This window comes from Dermacentor andersoni, chromosome 5 (genome assembly GCF_023375885.2).
Source record: "Dermacentor andersoni chromosome 5, qqDerAnde1_hic_scaffold, whole genome shotgun sequence".
Classification (NCBI taxonomy): Eukaryota; Metazoa; Arthropoda; class Arachnida; order Ixodida; family Ixodidae; genus Dermacentor; species Dermacentor andersoni.
Genome location: NC_092818.1, coordinates 87,591,732 through 87,612,353, shown reverse-complemented (window position 1 = coordinate 87,612,353; position 20,622 = coordinate 87,591,732). Strand labels below are relative to the sequence as shown.

The 20,622-nt window shown below is 47.6% G+C and overlaps 1 protein-coding gene across 2 annotated transcripts in view; it reads left to right on the top strand.

Moving 5' to 3' along the window:
* Positions 1-20,622, top strand: part of LOC126531997 (cell adhesion molecule Dscam1-like) — a 296,924-nt gene that overhangs the window by 193,134 nt on the left and 83,168 nt on the right. For both annotated transcript variants that reach the window (XM_055070830.2, XM_055070829.2), the window contains exon 12: positions 9,143-9,262. In XM_055070830.2, coding sequence (XP_054926805.1) covers positions 9,143-9,262 — 120 coding nt within the window. The remainder of the gene's footprint in view (positions 1-9,142; positions 9,263-20,622) is intronic.

The window sequence follows — 20,622 nt, the reverse complement described above, 5'->3', positions numbered from 1 at the left end:
TGCTGAAAAGTTCCTGGCTTTGCACATAAATAATAGAGTCAAAGGTATGAAAGTACACATTTATTCAACATATTCCCTCCTCAGACTGATGGCGCCGTTGCTTCAGCTTTTCTAGTTTATCTAACGACATAGCGTTAAGGGCCCCATGTCGCAGAAAATCCGGCGTCGGACGTCGTTTCGCAAAAAAAAGGAATTTCTAACCACGCATACCCAGGCTCTCCATGTGGCCCAACGAAGTTACTGAACTAATTGAATTTGTCACGGTAATATTAGTAGAAAAACGTAAAGTACAACTTACACACAACCTACAGAAATGATAGCGTCAGCTTCTAATTCTAATGTGCGAGAAAACATAACTCCGTTACGCGAAAACTCAAAAACGTCTGGCAGAGTGACGTCAGCGATATGGTCGCTCGCAGCAGCTGCCACTCTTGCATGAACCTAGGGTGGCCCCTCTCTGAAGTTACGTGCATACACCAAGCATAGAATTCGCCGGCAACGTTTCCCGGTAAACAATACGGTTACATAGGCTGCAGTTGCCAGGAAGCGTGAGAAGCAGCCAGGGATATTTGAATACTATGGCGTTTCACTCTTAAAGGTGAACCTTAAGCGCCCTCCAAAGTTTTCGTATGAGCAGTACCCACCTCGAGTTGACTTGACGCGGTGCATAGCTATAGCAATGTGCACGAGGCATCTTCTGTTATAGTCAACTCGCCATACAGGAAGCTCCCCAGATTCGAACGACACTCAATTCTTTCTTAGGCCACAAACCACGCAAATATACACCCCACATATACTGAGATATAATAAATCATGTTCTAGCAGCACCGGACTCACGATACCAGTCTCCAGCGGCGTACTAACATGGTAATTAAACCACGAGTGATATTATATCATCTTGAAGGCCACAATGGGTTGGCCCGTTTAATATTCACCCCAAATTCCAAATTTGAGTTCGATCATTTTGTTCTAATATTCACACCTCGACATCCATTTCGTCCAAGATTCGCACCATTACCTTCTTTTCCAGCTAGGTTTTTTTTTTTTTACAACGTGTGATATATATATATATATATATTTACTTTTTTATGATTTCATAAAAGCGAACACTCAGTATCGCACAGAGACGACGCCAAGTATGTCTCTAGATGGCGAACCTCGCGACACCCACAAAGCACCGCCGCACCCATTCCATCTCATCAACTCCTTCTGTGTTCCCGCCTCTCACCGGCTTACGCGATTCCCGCGCCAGAGCCAAAGAGGAAGAGCGGGAAGACCCGGGAGAAGAGGGACCGCGTCTCCGTAATTGCCCGCCTCCCGAAGCGCTCGCCGCTACACGCGCCTTCGGAATTGCGACAACACCGACGTCGCGGCGCTTCCTCCGAGGAGAGCAATTACATTCAGGAACCGGCGAAGAGTGTCGAGCTGCCGCATGTCGGAGAGCGTCCGCGGCCTTTGATGCGTGCGCCGTTCGGCGCTCCGAAGCTTCGGAAGCGCCGCAAACGCTTTGCTCGGGTCATCATCGAAGAACGGTGCCGTCGAAGACGGGCGCGCGAGCGCCGAGGCTTTGGCGAAGCGTTAATTTCGAACAGATTAACCTCGGGGAAAACCCCGGGCCTAACCTCGCGTGCGCGATGGCTGACGGTCGCGCCCGAGCGCGCCGCCCCGAAGTTTCATTAAGCCATACTCGCCATCACGTCGCCGGTTGCGCCGTCGGACCGAGCGCCACTCAATTAGGGCGACATTGGCGTCGCTCCATTAGTTGACATTCTGCTTAACGAGCCCGACTGACTAGCAAAGCAGGTGGACGCGCTCGCATCGCGTAACGCGCGCGCGCATCCTGAAACAACGGAACGACAGGAAACCGCTTCTCCTTTTCTTTCTCCTCTTCCTGTCCATTCCCCTGTCCTCTTCTTTCCTTTTTGTTGCTGTTTCTCTCTCCCCCTCTCGGCTGCGATGCGGCTGACGCTGCGTAACGACCGCCATCGACGCGTTCCTTGCGCACGCTTGCAATGAGTTATGCCTGTTTTGATTTTTTTCTTTTCTTCGAGATCGCACTTCACTCGCACCCCCCCCCACCCCCCCCACCCCCCCCACCCCTTCGCTGCCTCGACGACGGCGGTTCGTCGCTGTGCTCGCCTTGCTCGCCGTGAAGCAAGATTCTGCACGAGGAGCTGTCGGCTGCGCAGAGCCGAGTTACCCTTTCTTTTCTGTTTGTTTATTTGTTTGGTTCTTGGAGGTTCAGGCTTCTGCTGACGCGCAACGTTTGAGGGAATGACGCGTGTCCCGAGCCCCCCCCCCCCCCCAAGTAAGAGTTACGCCGTTTCTTGATGACCCGAAATGAGAGCGATGAAATCTAGCTGAATTGTTTATGACGCGCCTTTGCGTCACGTTCTTCGAAAGGAAACAAGCACGATGCCATGGCCGCTACGCGGCAAGGGTGGCGCTCCGCAAAATTAGTTTCTTCGTTGACTCAAAGATGAAAGCTGGAGAAAAAGAAATGTTAGAAATTGTATCTACCTACTTATAGGTTGCATTTCGTGGCTTTCTTTCTTTAGATCTTTCTTTTTTCGGCAACAAGCCTTCTAAGGAGTATCCGCAAGCAATCAGAACAGGCTGGCAGCAATAAAATAGAAGAAAAACTGAATTTCGTGGAGTAGCGCTTTCAATCTCAGAGTGTAAGGGCGCGAGCCTGAGCAAGATTTCCGTCACCGGGATCTAATAGGAGCGCTTTTCCTATTTTTATTTTTACGAAATCCACAACGGAACTCGACACAAGTGGCATAGAAACTCTTGACTAGCTCCATCTGTTCTTGGACTGAGATTCTTATCAGTACAGCGGACTGTTTTCCCGTGCTGCTACAGTTCCGACATTTCATTTTTTTTCCCTCTGTGATTTATTTTCCTCTCGACCAGCCTCAAAGGAAACTTGCAAAGTAAACATTCCTTTATTGTATAGTTCAAACTTAAAAGCCGCGACACATAAACCGAACTTGCAAACGCTTGCAATCTTGGAAACGCACACACCGACAAAGAAAAAAAGTGCTTGCGCTAAGTTGTCCGAGTTTTTCGCAAGGCTTGCAAAGGCCAAAGGCCAGGAAATAATGCTCCTCTGTGTGAGCACGTTTGTTCCCATACAAATGTGGCAATGGTCAAAATTTATTTTTACTTTCCGAGTTGTATTCGCAGAGAGTTATTTCGGCTGTCACCTATTACATTGAGGGCACCCCTACAATGCTCTCGTGTATTTGTATCTCTAATATTGCTTTATTTTAGCTACCAAATTTCTTTCTTTCATTTCGTTTTCTTTTCTTCTTTTCTCTTTTGATGTTTTTATTTTTATGTGTGAGTGTTTTTTTAGTGTGCGAGCTATCGCGAATGTCCCGCGTTCCTTATTTCTTGCGTCTCTGGCTATCCAAGGACGCCGGCATCATCAGTTTGTTCGGCGGGCCGATATCGCACTTAACACTTTGACTAAAAGTGAAAAACGCCAAGCAGTAGGTAGAAAACACTCCAGCCAAACCTATTTGCCATGCTTCAGTCGGCACACAGTATATTTCTCTCTATCAGCAAGATACTTCTCGCTGTCTCCATTGCAAGATTTTGCTGTCACTTTCTTTTAATTTTGTTTCTTTCAAACTCTCTCCTCTGTCCACACATCGCGAGAGATACACACAACCCCGAGCGAATAAATCTTGTAATTTTAAGACAAACTGTATCCCCCACCGATCCTGCGCAGAAGCAGCAGCACTCCTTTTGTCGAGCCAGGATTTGCAGCTCCCTGCGACCCCAGAGTTGAGATAAGCGCACAGAAGACGTGAGGGTGACCGTTCAGCCTGGTTGTCCGCTGGCGTTCTCTTCATTTTTCTACATTCCGCTGTTCTGTCTTGTTTTATTTTTGCTGCTTTTTATAACACGCGTTACTGCCGAGAGAGTGGCGCTAAAAATAAAGTCTTTCAACAAATCTCTTAAGAGCATTGCGCAATGCGAACAAGTTGGCATTAAGCCCCCGGCGCTTCTTGTCTTGCAACAAAAAAAGAAGTTTTTGTTAAAGATGAATGAGTCTTTCCTTTCCTGCAATGTGTGTTTCTATATTTGCAGAAAATTTCGCCGTGAATTTATCGACTGAATAACTAACTCGTCTTTACTGAATGAGAGTCTCCACGTTTCCAGAAAAAACGCAAAACAGCAGGAAAGCGTCTGCGAACACAATTTTCTATAATTCCCATTTAGTCAAAGAGCGTCAATCTGAAGAATAAAACGGTAGCAAATAAAGCGTATCATGAGCCTATTTCTGCACAAATGAAAGTACCTATAGAAGAACGCACCTATAGGGAAAGCAAATTTACATTGGCCGCGAGAATTCCTTACTACTTACGATGGCCAGATTAGGAAGCAAGGGTTAAAAGTGCGTATTTCTTGTTGGGATAATCGAAAACACAGACAGACAGACCAACAAAGAACTTTATTTATAAGATCCTGAGAAGCTTTTCCCTAGACCAGAGCTGCGGGCCGCTCCCACATGGGGACTGGTAAGCCGAGCCCAACGGCCGCATCGTGGGCTCTCTGGACAGCCCAAGTTTGCCATGAAAGTTCTGAGCTCTGGATGGCAGAGCTCCATTCTTCTTCCGTGATGCTATTAGGTCCCTGTAACGAGGGGCATCGCCAGAGCATGTGTGCGAGATTGCTAACAGCCCAAAGTCGGGGCAAGTAGAGCTAAAAGCATCGGAAGTGATCGTATGGAAAAGGGCCAGGTTTGGATAAGACTTAGTCTGAAGCATGCGTAAAGTGTACGCCAGAGATTTAGCCAGTTTGCTATGAGGGGTAGGATAACTCCTCCTACCCAGGTGATAGTGCTTAGGGATTTCGTTGAAAGTAGTGAAAGTGTCCCGAAACTCGAGAACCCCGGAGTCTGAGCTCGACCCTGCTACCGCGCGGTGGGCTAGTGCGCGCGCTCGGGAGCGGGCGATGTTACTGAGATTGGGAAAGGGGTCAAGCTGGGGGCGAGGTGCGCCGGAAATCACGTGATGATGTGCGGAGCGATTATCTTGTTCTTGAGAATCTTGTGAGCCTCCTCGGGAATGGAACCTGAAACGAAAGCCCTGACCACCGATCTCGAATCAGTGAAGATCTGTGATCTGCTCTTATCTAGGAGTGCTATAGCAACTGCGGCCTGCTACGCTCTGGACGGTGTTAAGCACTTCAGGGAAGCCACATTCACTATCTGTCCGTTGTGATCAACGAGGGCAATGGCGAAGTTGAATGACTCTCCATATTGGGCTGCGTCGACAAAACATGCCGAGTAGGGATCGTCTTTGGTACTCTTGAGGAGAGCGCGGGCTCTTGCCTTGCGTCTGCCTACGTTGTGTTGAGGATGAACATTACGGGCAAACGGTGCGACTCGTATTTTGTTCCTTTGATCTTCTGAGATTTGATATTTCCACTCATCGATGAGGATAGGGTTGATCCCAAGAACCGCCAGGATCTTCTTTCCAGCGGGGTACAGGATAGATGGGCCAGTTGGGCTGACTCCTGGGCCTCGATTATCTCGTCCAATGTGTTGTGCACTCCTAGTTGCATAAGGAGGTCCGTGCTCACCCGTAACGGAATGCCTAGTACTTTTTTTATACTTTTTCTGATGAGCGTGTTCAATTTTTTTCTTCTCGGAGTTATACCAATTGTGCATGGCTGCGACATAAACTATATGACTCATGAGGAAAGCGTGGAATAACCTGAGGCGGTTGTCTTCTCGAACGCCTCTCCGCCTATTCGATACTCTGTTGACGAGTCTGATCATGTTCTCAGTCTTGGCTTTGAGCTTGTTGAGCGTCGTATTGTTACTGCCATTGGATTCGATGAACATATCCAGAGCCCGAATGGCGTCTACTCTGGGGATGTATCGAAAACACAAACATTTTTTTTTTAACATGGACATCTGGGTGATGTTGGGAGAACCGGCTATGTAAAAGCCTGGGGAAAGGCTTGACGAAGGTCGGTGTCCACCAGAAGAGGCACTGCCTTCATAGCCACTCGAATGTGTAATACAGTACTATGGTCAGAGTAGTGGAATTTGCCGAAACACTCCCAACAAGCAATGACTCGAAGGATGGTGTACGCAGAGTTGCGTTTTCCTGAATCGAAATGCAGAATTAATAAATAAAGACGAAAATGAAAGCGCCCGATAAGACAGCATGGCGTCCGTCGGAGCCGAACCCACAGCGTCCGCATGACGAACACAATGCTTTGCCAGTACAGCCATCGCACATACATACAGCCGGGGCCACGCCCTCTTTCCTGGGTATATGTGTATGTGCATTAAATCTAGCCATGGGAGTGGCGGCCAGCGACACTCAAGGTGGCGGCGGCGGCGGATGTGGAGCAGCCTTTCAAAACCACAGACCTCAAGTATTACGCAATATGGGGAGCAGTAAACTGGCGAATGAACCTTTGCACGCTACATCAAGGTGTCAAGGCTGCCAGGATACAGCTGTTCTAGCGGAGACAACCACAGTCGTCGATCAAGTCGTAAAGCCTCGCGTGCCTCCTGCACACATTGTGGGCTTGGATCCCACCGACGAAAAGTATGCTTTTGTTTCACTTTCATTTCCCGTTTTTCTTTTGAAAGTGTGTGTGTTGTTTCAATTTTGTTTTAAAATTGTTTCCGTGATTTTATGCGGTTTGCTATCCGTTCCTTCATATCTAACAAAAGCTCTGACGCCTTGGTTCCCCTGATTCTGCTCGCTCGTAAATAAGTAACGATAGACAATACCAGCGTAGAACTAATAGACTCGAGATTTTTAAAAAATATAATAAAGAAATAAAGATAAATGTTTTCGTTTTTGTTTTTAGTTTTTATATACGAAGTATTTTCCAACAAGGCGCCCTCAATGAAACATGTCACTGACGCCACGCTTTGGTAACGGTGACCCGACCTGCGTAGCGGCTGGCGTTGCTTTGTAACAGCTTCGCCACATGCCTCATCCTAACCCTCAAGAAAGCCTGCGTTGCGCGAAAACATTTAAACTTTTGCAGCCAACCCTTCTATCCTTTCCTACCCATGGCTACTGGGTGCTGCTGTCTTGCGAAATACCTCACAATAAAAGAAATTGATTACGTGTCCAGTGGCAGGAACGAACCTTGGCCCCCCTAAACATCAGCCCGATGTTCTACTCATTATGCCACAATCGTTGTTGTTGTTTTCTTTATGGATTAGGCCACGATCGTTTTTCATCTTCTCCTTAGACCACAATCGCCTCTGTACTACCGTCGCTTCCAACGTCAACTAACTCTTTGTGATGATCGCCGCATGTGTCACATTTGCGTAGCTCGAGTGCTCGAGAGCGCATGACCGCGCGCCAGCGTCCTTTATGCCAAGGACGCGAAAATCAATTAACCGCTCGACGAAAGCTTCACTTCACATAGATTCCAGGATGTACTTTGGATCTGCATATTTTTTTCCCGTAAATGTAAATAAACTGACGTGGTGGTGTGCTAATAAAGCACTCAATGAACTGTGAAAAAAATAATTCAGGAATATTGCTCACTGTTGCAGACATCAGTTGATGCTTTAGTGAGACTTCTTTTGTGGCTGACTAACAGCGGGACACATGCTCCCCTGCTCACGCACTGCACGTCGGCCACGTCGTTCGCAATGTAATCTTATTGTGGACGTCACACTTTTCGCGTATGCAGTTGCGAAAAAAAGACTGAATGCGCCTACTCTGTTGCATGGCAGTGCAGGGGAGAGGTTCTCGACGGTGACCGCGTCAACGAACTGCCCTGCGCACACTTCGCCATCTTTTGCCGCTTTGTCACGCTTCCTCGTGTATCTTCCCCTTTCGCTTGTATGACCGCCGCGGTTTATTGTTGGCTATGGCATTCTTCTGCTGGGCGCGCTTCCCGGTTGGTGTTTCGTTGCATGTTCCTACTCCCGACAGCGAAGGCCGCATTCTGAAAGGAACAGATTGCAAAGGCTCTCGTGTATCGAGTATTAAGTGAGCTTTAAAGAACTACAGGCGCCAAAAACTAGAAAGGAGCCCTACACTATGGCACTACGACATCCCTCGTTGCCTCAGTGTTAAGTTATGAGGTTAAATCCAAACAATCAATCAATCAATCAATCAATTTAACGCGTCAGCTCACCCGAATTGTCTCTCTGTTCATCCTTGGCTTTGACGCGACCAGCTCGTTCTTCATCGCTTAACCTAAATAGCCGTAAAATTACTAGTTTAGTACGCCTCCATTACGATATCTTCAGTAAGGCTCACTTGCGCAGCAATTGAACGCAATCTCCTAGTGCTACCTTTAAGAATTATCTCTGAGCGCCCTGTAGGATCACCTCTGGAAACAATGCAACCTCACAAATCACTGGACACACCGCGCACAATCGCACATGCTAATGTGCATGCCAGTACGCACCACACAAGGCCCAACTTTAATGTCATGCAATGTTTGTGCCTATGCACTGCACCGCTTACGAGCTATGCTGAAATGCAAACACGCAACTGTTCGTACGGATACACACCGTGAGACGTCGACGCAGTGATCGCACAATGGTGAAGACGATGTTTTATGTTCGTGAAATGAAGAATGGTGAGAAGGAATGTAAGCAGAGTGGAGTACGACACATATATAAGTACTTTCAAGGTGTCTATGCCCCTTGTGTCACAATGGCACATGCCCATTCCGAAGGATTTGCCAAGAACGGGCGCATACTCAGTGGCACACGCCTGGTGGCCAGAGAATGCGGCATAGGCCACATACGTATGTAAATATAGTATATTTTAAAAAGCCGTTGAAAATCATGCGCTATTCCATTAAGAGGTCTGTATGCTTTATATACATTATGAGGCGACATATTTACAGGTATTATGACGGGGTGTATTGTTTGATCACGCACAACAGAGTTGGCCTCACTGACACTGTCGGCCAATACCCGGTACCATGCAAGCCGGTTTATATATATTCACAAATATGTCTAGCGAGATACTGACCGACTGAAGGACGGACGGACGCCAAACCGCGGTGGGCTAGGCAAAGAAGGTTTCGTTCATTATTTTCTAACAACAAATGGTCTCTGTGCTTACTTTTTTCTCCTTGTCTCGCGCACGTTGCAAACATAGGCCGTTTCTATTCGTTGCAGTTCCCCCGCATTGGATCAAAGAGCCGGCGGAAACGTCAGCCGTGGAAGGCCACAGCGCGAGCATGGACTGCGTCGCCGATGGCCACCCAACACCAAGGGTCACCTGGCACAGAGGAGTTGGTGAGCGATTCCGTACCATTACGTATGTATCCGCCATTGTCGCTGTTAGTCGAGAGTCCCCCTTGTGCTAGACACGGAGCAGTAAAGGCATAATACGTGCAGCACGGGAGAAGCATTTCGCGTGCAGCAATATCTCTGCGCATTCATGCTAAGCACATTAAAATCATTATGTAATCCCCTGCAGCTGCTGGTCCCTTTTGTCTGAATAACTATCGTCACATTTGTTATGCATAAACGTTAGTGTGGGCTACTTAGTCACTATACTTTCGCATTCTGACAGTACGATATTACTGGCATGCACAGGCTACTCAGTAAGAACTCCAACGTTTCTGACATTGCATATGAGGCAAGCCTGACTGCCTGTCATGTCAACAGTCGTTGCTAAGCGGTTGGTGAATGCAGTCTATTAGAAGTGCGCGTAATTAAAACTCGGGATCTCGTTTAACTCACGATCAACGTGTTCAGTTGAATCCACCGCATCTTTCACGCTTGTCGAGTGCATGTAACTAGTTCGGGTCACTGACAAGCGGACAACGTTTGCACTTCGAATTGAGACGGCTGTTGTCTGCGACTTCCCGCTAGTCAAGGCATGCCTACGACGCTTTCACTACGACAGACAGCATGACAGTTCAAGGCTGTCGCGGCTACTGACAAACCTCGAGAACGAAAACTGCCCGCTGAGATTCTCCTATACCACCCATTCCTTGTCCCCACCCGCTTTGTTTCTCGCGTGGGGAGACAGTGACGTCTGACTTACACTCTAGCTAATGAATGCGCTCTAACTGGAGGATACACTGTGTTGCAAGTTCGCAATAAATAAACGAATAAAAAAATACTACAGAAATTCTGAGAATTGTCTACTAATGGGTAAGCATTCTTTGGCTAGGCTGCTACTTCGCTTCTGCTTACTAATTTAGCAAGCTTATGGAGGTCCACCCGTCGCTACCAATCATCTACTATCATACCATTATAATGATTACACGTGTTAACTTGGCCAATTATGCATTTCTTTTGCAGATTTATCGTACCAACTGAGCCAAAACGCCGTCACAATCAGTTCTTCTTTTTTTATTTTTTGCAGCACCACAGCTTTGTAATTTTCCTTCTTTTTTCCTTCTTTCGTTACGACCTTAAATGAGCGACGGCGACGAAACCAATTTATCTTTTCTATTTTTTAAGGCTACCAATCATGAACTATCGCATCTACCAGTCAGCTATTCTGTCATTTGTCATACTCCGTTCTCCCAAAGCAGGCTTCCTTGCATATACGCCAGCAATGTGAGAAAGTAAGCTTTCAAGGAAAGTAAGCTTTTGCAGGGGCATGACGAGAACGGTTCTCTTTTATTTATTTATTTTAAATGCGCAAGCATTTCTATGCCTACCCAGCGTGGAAACAAGTCCGTCCGTCATGTAAGACGACCTATTTCAAGATAGGGCCTGCAGCAGCGAATTGAATTGGGTTTATCGACAGGAAAGACAGAGAGGTCGACCTGAGCTAGTTCGCTCTAGTCTGCTACTCTGCACTGTGGGAGAGGGAAGGGGAGTGAAAGTACTGGGATGGATGATGATGATAAGAGAAGTGGTTTGTGCTTATGTACATGAGACAGTTGTCTCGCTAGAGCCGCTCGTCGAGCTTGGTGTCCTGCAGAAACTTCAACAATACTTTTGTTGCACGTATTGAAATTGCAGTGTCAGGCCATGGGCCGAGGATAGCTTCCTCCGACAGTGGTTGCCTGCCAACGATGGCTAAGAAACTTTCTAACGTCCTTCGCTCCAGCATGTATGCTGGGCAGACGCGAACTAAGCGACGAGAACACAGCGCACACGAGGCTGTCAACACTCGGCGTACTCTGTCCCCATCGCAGATCGCTTTCAACATATTGCCCGCGCTGCAGCGCCATACGCAACCACCACCGGAGTGTGCTTGGTTCCGGATGATAATGGTTCGCCGCGGATGAATAAGGCGCTAAAGAGCGATAACAGCTTTTAATAATCGGAACGTGATCAGCGCACCTGGCGCCGCCCCCTGCAGTAGTTTGCTTGCTTCAACAATTCATATTGCGCCGCCGTCCGCAGCAGTTCGCGTCGCCGCAGCGCTGTCGTTTATACTGGTCTGATCAAGTAACGTAACATTGATAATGGCCTCGGGTTGCGTGGGGAACGCGCAAGTGGCACAATGCTTACGCATACTTGGACAACTCCCAGAGGACTTTCTGCGTGATTTCTTTTTTGCATTTTCCATTCCTTTCTTATCGATTCTAAAGCTACCAATCATCTACATTAACATTAATAAAACGATTAAATGTCTTAGCTTAGCCGATTATGCATTTATTTTGCAGATAAATGGTGTGACACCTTTCGCGTTACGGACAGATTTTTCTGGGATACTAGCCAAAGAATGCTGACACATTAAACGGAAATCATTAGGACGGCGTGCGTAACAGCCATGGTTACAAGCTAGTAACAGCCATGGGTGTATATAAGCTAAAATAAATAGAAGCAATAACTGAAGCTAGCACTAAAGTCCAATTCCCAAGGTGGTTGTCCAGTAAGTCCTGTAATGTCCTGTAAACAGAAGGGTTCACAAACTATGCAATATTTAAGGAGCAAGGAACAGGATGGTGGTCTTGCTTTGTAAGAGCTTGCTGTTGCCGTAAACGAGTTCAGAGCCGGAGGCAACCTGGAAGTCTGCCTTTCTTTCTTTGTTTTTTCTTTCGTATTTGTCCTTACTATATTACGAAAACAGGGACAGCTGAATTGAACAGAAGTTTTCGAAACAGGCACCGACCATTTTTCCCAAGAAACCGTTCTGAAGAAGAAGCGAAAAACAAATAAAAATCAAGATACAAACAAAACACGGAACAAAGGTGCGATAAAATTCTGGTTTCCTTAGAAGTGTTCACGTGTCTCTGGGCTTACTCCGAGAAAATGCGCGCTTAGAAACGCAGGCCCAGCAGCGACCGAATAGGGGGATGCAATATGCATCCCTCGCTTAGGAAGCTCGCTCCAGGCCATCACTTGCTAAAATAGAGAGGATAGAGGAAGAGGTGATGCGCGCCACCAGCGAGAAGAGAAGACACAATCACGTTTTCCTGTACGTAGCCTCCGCCGCGTTGCGTGTGCCTCCAACACGCGCCTTGCATATAGAAGCAAAGCTAAAGCGACTCGCGGAACGGTGAGAGAAAAAAAAAGAAAAAAGAAAAGAAAGCGAAGAATGTTGCAGCTAGATCTATGCAGCCGTACAGTGTGATCCTGGCGCGCACTTCACGGTGTGCTTTCCGCAAATTGAACCGTGGAGCGCAACAACGTTTTCGCGTCGGCTAACGCGAGAAAGGAGGCAACCAAAGTAAAATGAAGTGGGCGAAAATAAAAGGGGGAAGGTGGGGAGAGTGAGACGACGACGATACTCAGACGTTCGCGTATCGACGACAGCGCTCCTTGCTTGCCTTTACGCGTGTCTTGTCGTTAAAAATGCATTATATTCGCGGCGGGCGGGGGAATTGGGGCGCGCTAGGAGCTCGCGAACGTTGTCGCGTCGCAATTGCTCCCGCGCGCGTCCTGCGGCGTTGGCGGCGCGGGGGAAGGCGAAGGTGGGGAACGCTCCGCACCTTTCGACGACTACGCCGTGAGTGCGCGACACGGTGTGCGCGCACGCAGCTCCGCCAGGTGCAGAGTCGCGCGCTCTGGTTCGCCTGTATCGGAGTTTGATTTCTCCGTTCGCTGCGGGAGATACAGGATTCCGGCGGCAAAACAAATGCCCCTGCGCACGCTTCTTTACTCCAGGCAACAATTTTTTTTTTAAGGTGTGCCAGCCGGTTTTGCTTCGCTGCATCTAAAAAGCGGTGCCTAACTTTTTTTTAAAACGAGGAATTCTTGTCGACGTGTAGCACGCATTTTTTTTTTCTCCTCCCATATGTCTAACCGCTTTCGTGGGCTAATACCGAAGGTAGTGCAGTCTCGGCTGCGTCACTCCGCTCTCGCCTTTCCGGGGAAAGCGAGCCGGGGTTTTTAGACAAGCGGCGATTGTCCCTGCCATCTGTGTCGACCGTTTTCCGTCTGGTCTCTTTCCCGGCGCTCTTCAATAAATTTAAAAAAAAAGTCCTTTAAAACGTATCCGCTGCTGGGCAGGAAGAAACCTCCGTAACACCGGTTCCTCACAGAAACCTGGCGCTTTAGCCCATTACGTCACGAACGCCTCGCCTCGAGATGCTTCTCGGCAACGCAAGCGTAAGCGCGCCGAAGCCGCTCGTTATTGTTGTGCGGCTCGGCCACTTCAGCCCCCCGCTGCTCTACAGGAACTGAAACGAATCACCGTACGTGAACTCTACGCCGCCCAAGTGGAGCAAACGCAGTTCCTTCGATGTAAAAAAAAAAAAAAAAAAAACAATTCATCTCAAACAACTACTGTGTCATTCCCGCTGCACATACCACCGGTTCGCACACACCTTACAACTGCGGTCGCCGTCTAGCTCCAGAAAATTAACACGATTCGTGAGCCCCCTTCCTTTAACCAAACCACAGTGCTTCGTATCACGTCACGCTGAACGAGATTGTGGCTGCCGGGTTTTTTTATATTTTTCTATGAACCGGAACTCCCTGCGTAATTTAGCGCTGTTAAGAAGGTTAGGAAGCAGTATATAAGAAAATTTGAATACAGTGAACTTTCTCCTTCTCTTCCTTTTCTTACCATCTCCTTATCACTCAGCTATGCATTTCTTCCGAAGCTTCGAGTTCTTTCCAGTCTCTACGTGCCTCGTAGATTTTTTTCATATATAAAATTTTTTTTCCAGCAATCGCTGCTTCAGCGTACCAAGAAACTGCCTTTGCCTGAGTGGTTTAGCCATACTCGTCTATTTTCTTGAATATTTCTACGCTGGCACCAAACTAGAGCACTTGAGAACACTGGCACCATATCTTCTTGCTTTTTGGTACCGTGTTGATTGTATTTTACGGAGAACTTAGGATTCCATGCTTCCTCGTTTTTAGGCTTCTGGGTACGCATACTCGGCCATTTTTCGACTTTTTTTTAATCCTACCTGGCCAAGGGAGTTGGCGGAGAATGAAGAACATAATGCCCCTCTAATGAGCTCAGTCCTCACTATATTTCCTTTATTTTTTATTTCTTTCAGTAGCAAGAACCTCCTTCCGGCTTTTACGACACTTACTTCGTAAGCACAACAGACTACAAAGGTGCGCGTGCAGCAACAGAAGAACACGGAAAGCCTATTCATTACAGCTTCTGCGCAACCAGCTGGCACAAGAATCGGCACATCGTGCCTTAATTCAATTCTCTCACACTTGGGTTTCCTTTATGTGCGTCCTAGCAATTGGGGCTATATAATATCCTGTTTTAGAAGGGACGCGGTTCACCGTATGTTCTAATTGCAAGACGTTGTAGGGGGACGAGGAAAGGGGGAGTGGGGGCGAGATAACAATAATCATATATTTCTGCCGAGCTATATGGAGCTAAGTATGGTGACTCACTTTGTAAACTTCAAATGAAAAGCTCCATAGCGAGATGAGTGTGTATTTAACGTTAGTTCGTTGCTTAACCGAATTCTCGAATGACGTCGTCGTCTAGAAAAGTTAATGGGGTGTAAACTTGGACGAGTTGCGTCAATTTCGTATGACAACAGCGCAAACGGGACGGTGACACATACAAAAAGTAAAACACCGGACAAGCGCTGCCTTGTCCAGTGCCTTCTTCTTTTTTTTCTATGCGTCGCCTTCTGTGCGCCATACCAGCCGCCTAATGAACTCGGAAAGGTGCTTGTGCTCAAATGGACTTGCCTCTATTTTTTTTCTTTCCTTTATCCTCTTGAAAATTCCAGGCATCGAGCCATCATTTAAACATATAATTCTGATTCGATCTTATCTGAGCTGCATTTCAGCAAGCGCTATTTTCTTTTTCTTGATTTTAACTAATACTGGCGCGGTTCAAGCGGAGCTTATAGTGAAGCCGAATATCTTTTGGCCCCCACTGAGAGAAAAACAAATTACCACGCTAAAGACCAGCAAGCACCTCCGTGAAAACACTTTCAGAAGAGCGGAAAACAACACGGAACATTCGCACTCTATAATGAGGTGAGTAAACAAAAGATAAACAAAAAAGTGAAAAGAGGAGCGAAAGCCAGGCGAGGGGAAACACGTATACCGACTCGCTGCATTCGGAAACCCGCTGAGCCATGCCGTCCCTTGACGATGCTTTAAACCTCGCCAGCCGCGTGAGCGCCCACACAGGAGAACGCCGGCGAGATAAGCCTTAAGCGGGGGACCCTCCGTGACAGATGACCGAGCGGCGATTAGATGTCGTGGCTTCTAATCCCGCGAGCCGGGAGATGCGCAATGGCGGACGACGGCCCTCGGCTCTGTACGCTGTCTGCCTCTCTTTCTCGTTTCGTAACGCCACGCCGCCCCCTTCGACGCTGGGCCGAGGCTCCCCGTGCGCTTTCTCGGGCGCTCCTCCTCTCCCGTCGAACCTCTCTCTCGTTTCTGCCAGGGGCTCGCATCGAAAAGCAACACCTCAGCTACGGTGGAAACAGAGAGGCGCTTCTCCAACGCTCGTTGATTATCACGGTTGTGTGTGGCAACCTCTTCCACGCCACTATTTACTCGACTCAGCGGCCGCCGTCAGAATGCTCTTTCCAGTCCACCCCGGCCCTCTCGTTAAAGTGAGAATTTCTCGCTCTTTCTTTTTTTCTTTTCTTTCCTTCCGCAAACGGAAATCCTTTTTCTGTCTTCTGGGCGACGAAACAAAAGAGGCAGCAAGAGCGGAAGGACAGGCACGCATCGTCGTCTCGGTGCGGCTCCGTGCCTTCGGTGTACTCGTTGTCTTCCGTGCACGTTTGCTTCGCGCGCTAACGCCGTCGTCATCTCGTTTCCCTGTGCCGTAGATAAATCATTAGGCCCTTATCTTGGTAAAGCCATTACCCGCCGTGCCAGGCGCCTCGCTGAAAGTCTGGAATAGAGGAGAGAGAGAGAAGACAAAGTCTTCCGATATATAGCAAAGAAGACTCGCGGAGCTCGCCACCGTGAAACGCGCGCCTCCATCAATGCCCACTTAGGCTCTATCAATATCGAGCAGCGAGCTCTTTCGGGGATTCCCGGCATCGCTGTTGAGCGTGATGAGGGTGGTTTTACCTCCACAGAGAGTGCCGCAGCACGACACCACCCGTTGAACGCAAGTAAGCCGCCATTGCTGCGTGCGGACGATAACAAAGGGACGTGCGTGAAGGACAGAAAGAAGGAGAAAGAAAGAAGGAAAGGGCTTGACGAGCCGCGGCGCTCATTTGCTGCGAATCTATATAGGCCGCCGAAAGTGTTCCGCTCGGGCGCATCCGATGCTGACGCGGAAGCAGGTTGCCAACCTGCAGCGCGCGTCCAGTATTTGAAAGCGAGGATCAAGATGACAGTCCGCCGTGAGTCATGTCCGCGTACTTCAACATTGCGTAATGCAGGCATGGGTGCTGAATCACTTCATCCGCGATCTACCAAACAGCTCTTGCCTTTCATCGCAGTAGTTGGATAAGAAAGAAATTAGATGCTGCACCTGCTTCACTTTGTTTGATGCGATCCAAAGTGAAGGAACGATTCATTCCCTCTCCAAAGAAACCACTAACCAGTACGTAAACTTCCCGGTCATGTTGAATAGTACACTTACTTTTAATGTGAGAAAGTCCTTATCTTTTACTTCTGTAACCCTTCCAGCATTGTGGCTGCGCGACGTTTCTCCGGAGAAGCGCACACTAAGTTTGTTATGCATTCTCAAACTACTGGGAAATCTCGGATTTATCAACAGCTTCAATGGATTCTCTTACGTCTCGGACGTAGCGCGCAATGAAGCGGCTGATAGACTTCAACATCGCGATGCCTTGGAGCTCAAGCCAAGAATGAAGGCGCCGAGAAACCCTCAATGCCATCTGAAACGAGCCGTCTCCAATCACTTTCATTCTTTATGGTCGCCACCTCAGCAGCTCTGCATGTGAGACAAAGGGACTGAGTATGTCGGCCCTGTCACATGGCCTCCGCGCGGAGTCAGCGCATACTCCGGCACAGCTATACAAGATCGGACGCACCGCGTCGCCATAATGTGTGACTTGTAAAACTCACGGTGATGCAGAATACTATTCTTTTTTTCTGAGCATCCTGGCCTTCCCTCGCTCAAGAGCACAAATGCTTGACTGAAGCATTTCAGCATCCAACTGCTCCACACGCTAGTATATGAACGGCGTGGTGTTTTCCCGAGGACACAGGACATTCCGGAAGTAGCTGTGCCGACTCCTGCAGAATTTCTTAAGTCACGTGACCTTAGCCTGTGGTTGCCGACGCTTGGCAGGCTCATATCAGCGCGTTTGTGCCTGAAGGTGAGCTCGTCGGTGAGATCACCGGCGATCTCGTTCGCGCGAGATCGTGCGCGAAATGGCTTACGGGCTGTCCGCGTGTGTCACGTCCCGCCTCACTGTGTGCGTTATCTTATTCATCCGTCTCGCACGGCGTTCCTGAGCTATTCATTTTTTTGAAAAATAATCCTGGAGTATTACGCACCAAAACCACGATACGGTGTGAGGCACGCCGTGGTGGGGGACTCCGGATTAATTTTGACTACCTGGGTTTGTTTACTGTGACCTAAATTTTAATACACGAATGTGTTTGGCATTTTGCCCGTGTCTAAATGCGACCGTCCCGCCTGGGATCAAACCCGCAACCTTGAGCCCAGCAGCGCAACGTCATAGCCACTAAACTACCATAGCGGGTCCTTCTGAATGATATGATATGAATGATATCATATGAATGATATAATGGAGCGTATACAGAAGCGTGCAGCTCGATTTGGGACAGGAGACTATGACTTCACGAACCGGTCATCTAATATTGTTAAACGTTTGGGATGGCCCTTGCTCTCTGAGAGGCGTAAGTGCTTACGACTAACATTGCTTTTTACCATGCTAAAGAATAAAACCGGAATTAAAAGTGAAGCTTGCGTAAAGGAACCCGCTTACGTGTCCGCCCCCGTTGACAACAGTAAGAAAATACGAGAGTACAATTGCAGACTAAATATTTTTGAATTTTAGTTTTCTCCCGGTACTATACACGATTAGAACTATTTGCCGGATCTAATTATTACTGCGCCTGATCCGTCCTTTTTCACACTGTTAGAAGAACCCGTTTATATATCTTGACATAACTAAATTGTGCATTGTTTGCCAGCTTTATTGTCGATGTCGTATTTGTGTATTGTGTTCTGTTCGCCATATTGTGTTATCATTGAACTGTTGCATTGTTCTTCATTTGTATTCTGGGTGTGTTTTGTATATTGCACCGCATGTCTACAACCCCATGTTTCATACGTTCCCCCTACACTAATGCCCAGAAAGGCGCTGTAGGAAACTGTATAAATAAATAAATAAATAAATAAATAAATAAATAAATAAATAAATAAATAAATAGCGAGGTGAATGACGTACCTTTAGCTTTTTCCGTTTCTTACAATTTTTCTGGACTTAGGCGATCGAGCGTATTAATTGCCGGCATGTCTTGCAAGGCTATATGCGCCTGCAACCAACAACGTCCTCCGACTCCTCCTCTCTCAACATTGACTCTGTGGGACTGAGCTTTCGAAAGCCAGTGGACGTTTGAGACAATGACCAGAGGTGACCCCGTAGCAGTTGGTGCGACGCAGGTAACGAGAACAACTGACGCAGCGGGACATTATAGGTCGCAAAATAAAATTAAGGCATTCGATATCATCGACCGAGGCAACTGAGTGCCAGCCGACAGAACGCACTGGAAATCTGATAGCTCTATTCGAAAGGAGCCATATCAAACTTCAATAACGACTGATGATATAGATCTAAAAGGCATGTATAGCTGCGGGGGAAGGCTCCAGATTATTTCTTTATCGTCTGGTTTCCCTAACATTTTCTTCGTTTAAGTTTAGTATGGTTCTTTTTTTTTCATCCCAGTTGCATCTATAGATATTGCGGCCTGAAATTTGACCCGCACCATTCTCTGCTACGAAAGAATACACAAGATGCTAGCTACCATGGCTGAAAGACTATGCCCTATTATTATAGAATTACCTCAGTAAATATCGCGGCATTGAAGCTGAAGGTGACGTGCCTTCAATATCTTAGCCTGTATTTCGTAGCACAGTATTACGAAGTGCTATACTGCAAGTTTAACTGAGAAAAAAAAACAGACAGAACGTACCACGGCTCCCGTGGTACGTTCTGTCTGTTTTTTTTTTTTTTTCTCAGCCCGCTCGACAACAACTTTAGAACAGTCCTATACGGCCGGTGCCTGCTTCCAGCCAGGATTGCGCGCAATGCCTCTCTTCTGTCAGCACAGCTCCAGCTAGCTGGTTTACAGGACCTCCATGACGACGGCAGCCACGATACTAATAGATTTTGCAGCAACGCTAAGAAATATACGACGAACAGTACGCCTAGCTCTTCGCGTTTCTCGCCTCGTTCGTAATTCAGTAATTTTCAGTCGCGTAATACCTCTCCTTCGCGGGATTCGCTCCTAAAGGATACATTGGTTAAAATCCATCACAGCATCCCGAAAAGCTGGAGATGCGCACCCTCCGTAAACGTTACCGTGGTAAGATTTAAGAATAACGAAACGTGCAAACTCTCAGGCTTCACCGATATTCTACGCTAGAACCGGCGCTCAGCATGAGCTTTGGGTTCGCACGCTGAACAGTTATCGCATTCGAGGGCTCGGGAGTGCTTCCAGTGTAGCACGAGGGCGGTCCGGGTCAGCTCTAGTGACGCTATTGAAGTCTTAGAGATTTTCGAAAGCGAGTCTATATAGCAAAGCAGAGATACTCACCAACAACTCATACACCAACTCCCTGCAGCTCGTAGAGAACTCGTGGAAGGCACTCCGATATCAAAAGTATCTTTCTCCCGCAATATATATATATATATATATATATATATATAAGCCATACTTGACCTTTGGCTGTGCACTTTAACACATAGCTTAACCCAGCTACAGTGTACCACTTCGCAACCCCGATTTATCGGCAGGTGAGCACCTTGTCGTTGTTAAAACAGTTTCCACCTCATCGCGTCGCTCGCACATTATTAGGCGCTGCGAAGGCGCGGTATTCAAGCTGAGATCAAGAGGAGGAAATGGAGTTTGGCAGGCCGCAAAAGGCGCAAAGCAACCATACGGTGGTCTGTTATATAAAGTTGTTACAGAGTGCGTGCCAAGATAACGAGAAACTCAGTCGAGGACGGCAGAAAGTTGGGTGGCTTGATGAAATTGGCGAATTCGCAGGCGTAATGTGGGCTCAGCTGACAAAAGATGTGGGTAATTCGAGATCCCTAGAAGGGACCTTCGTCTGCAGTGGA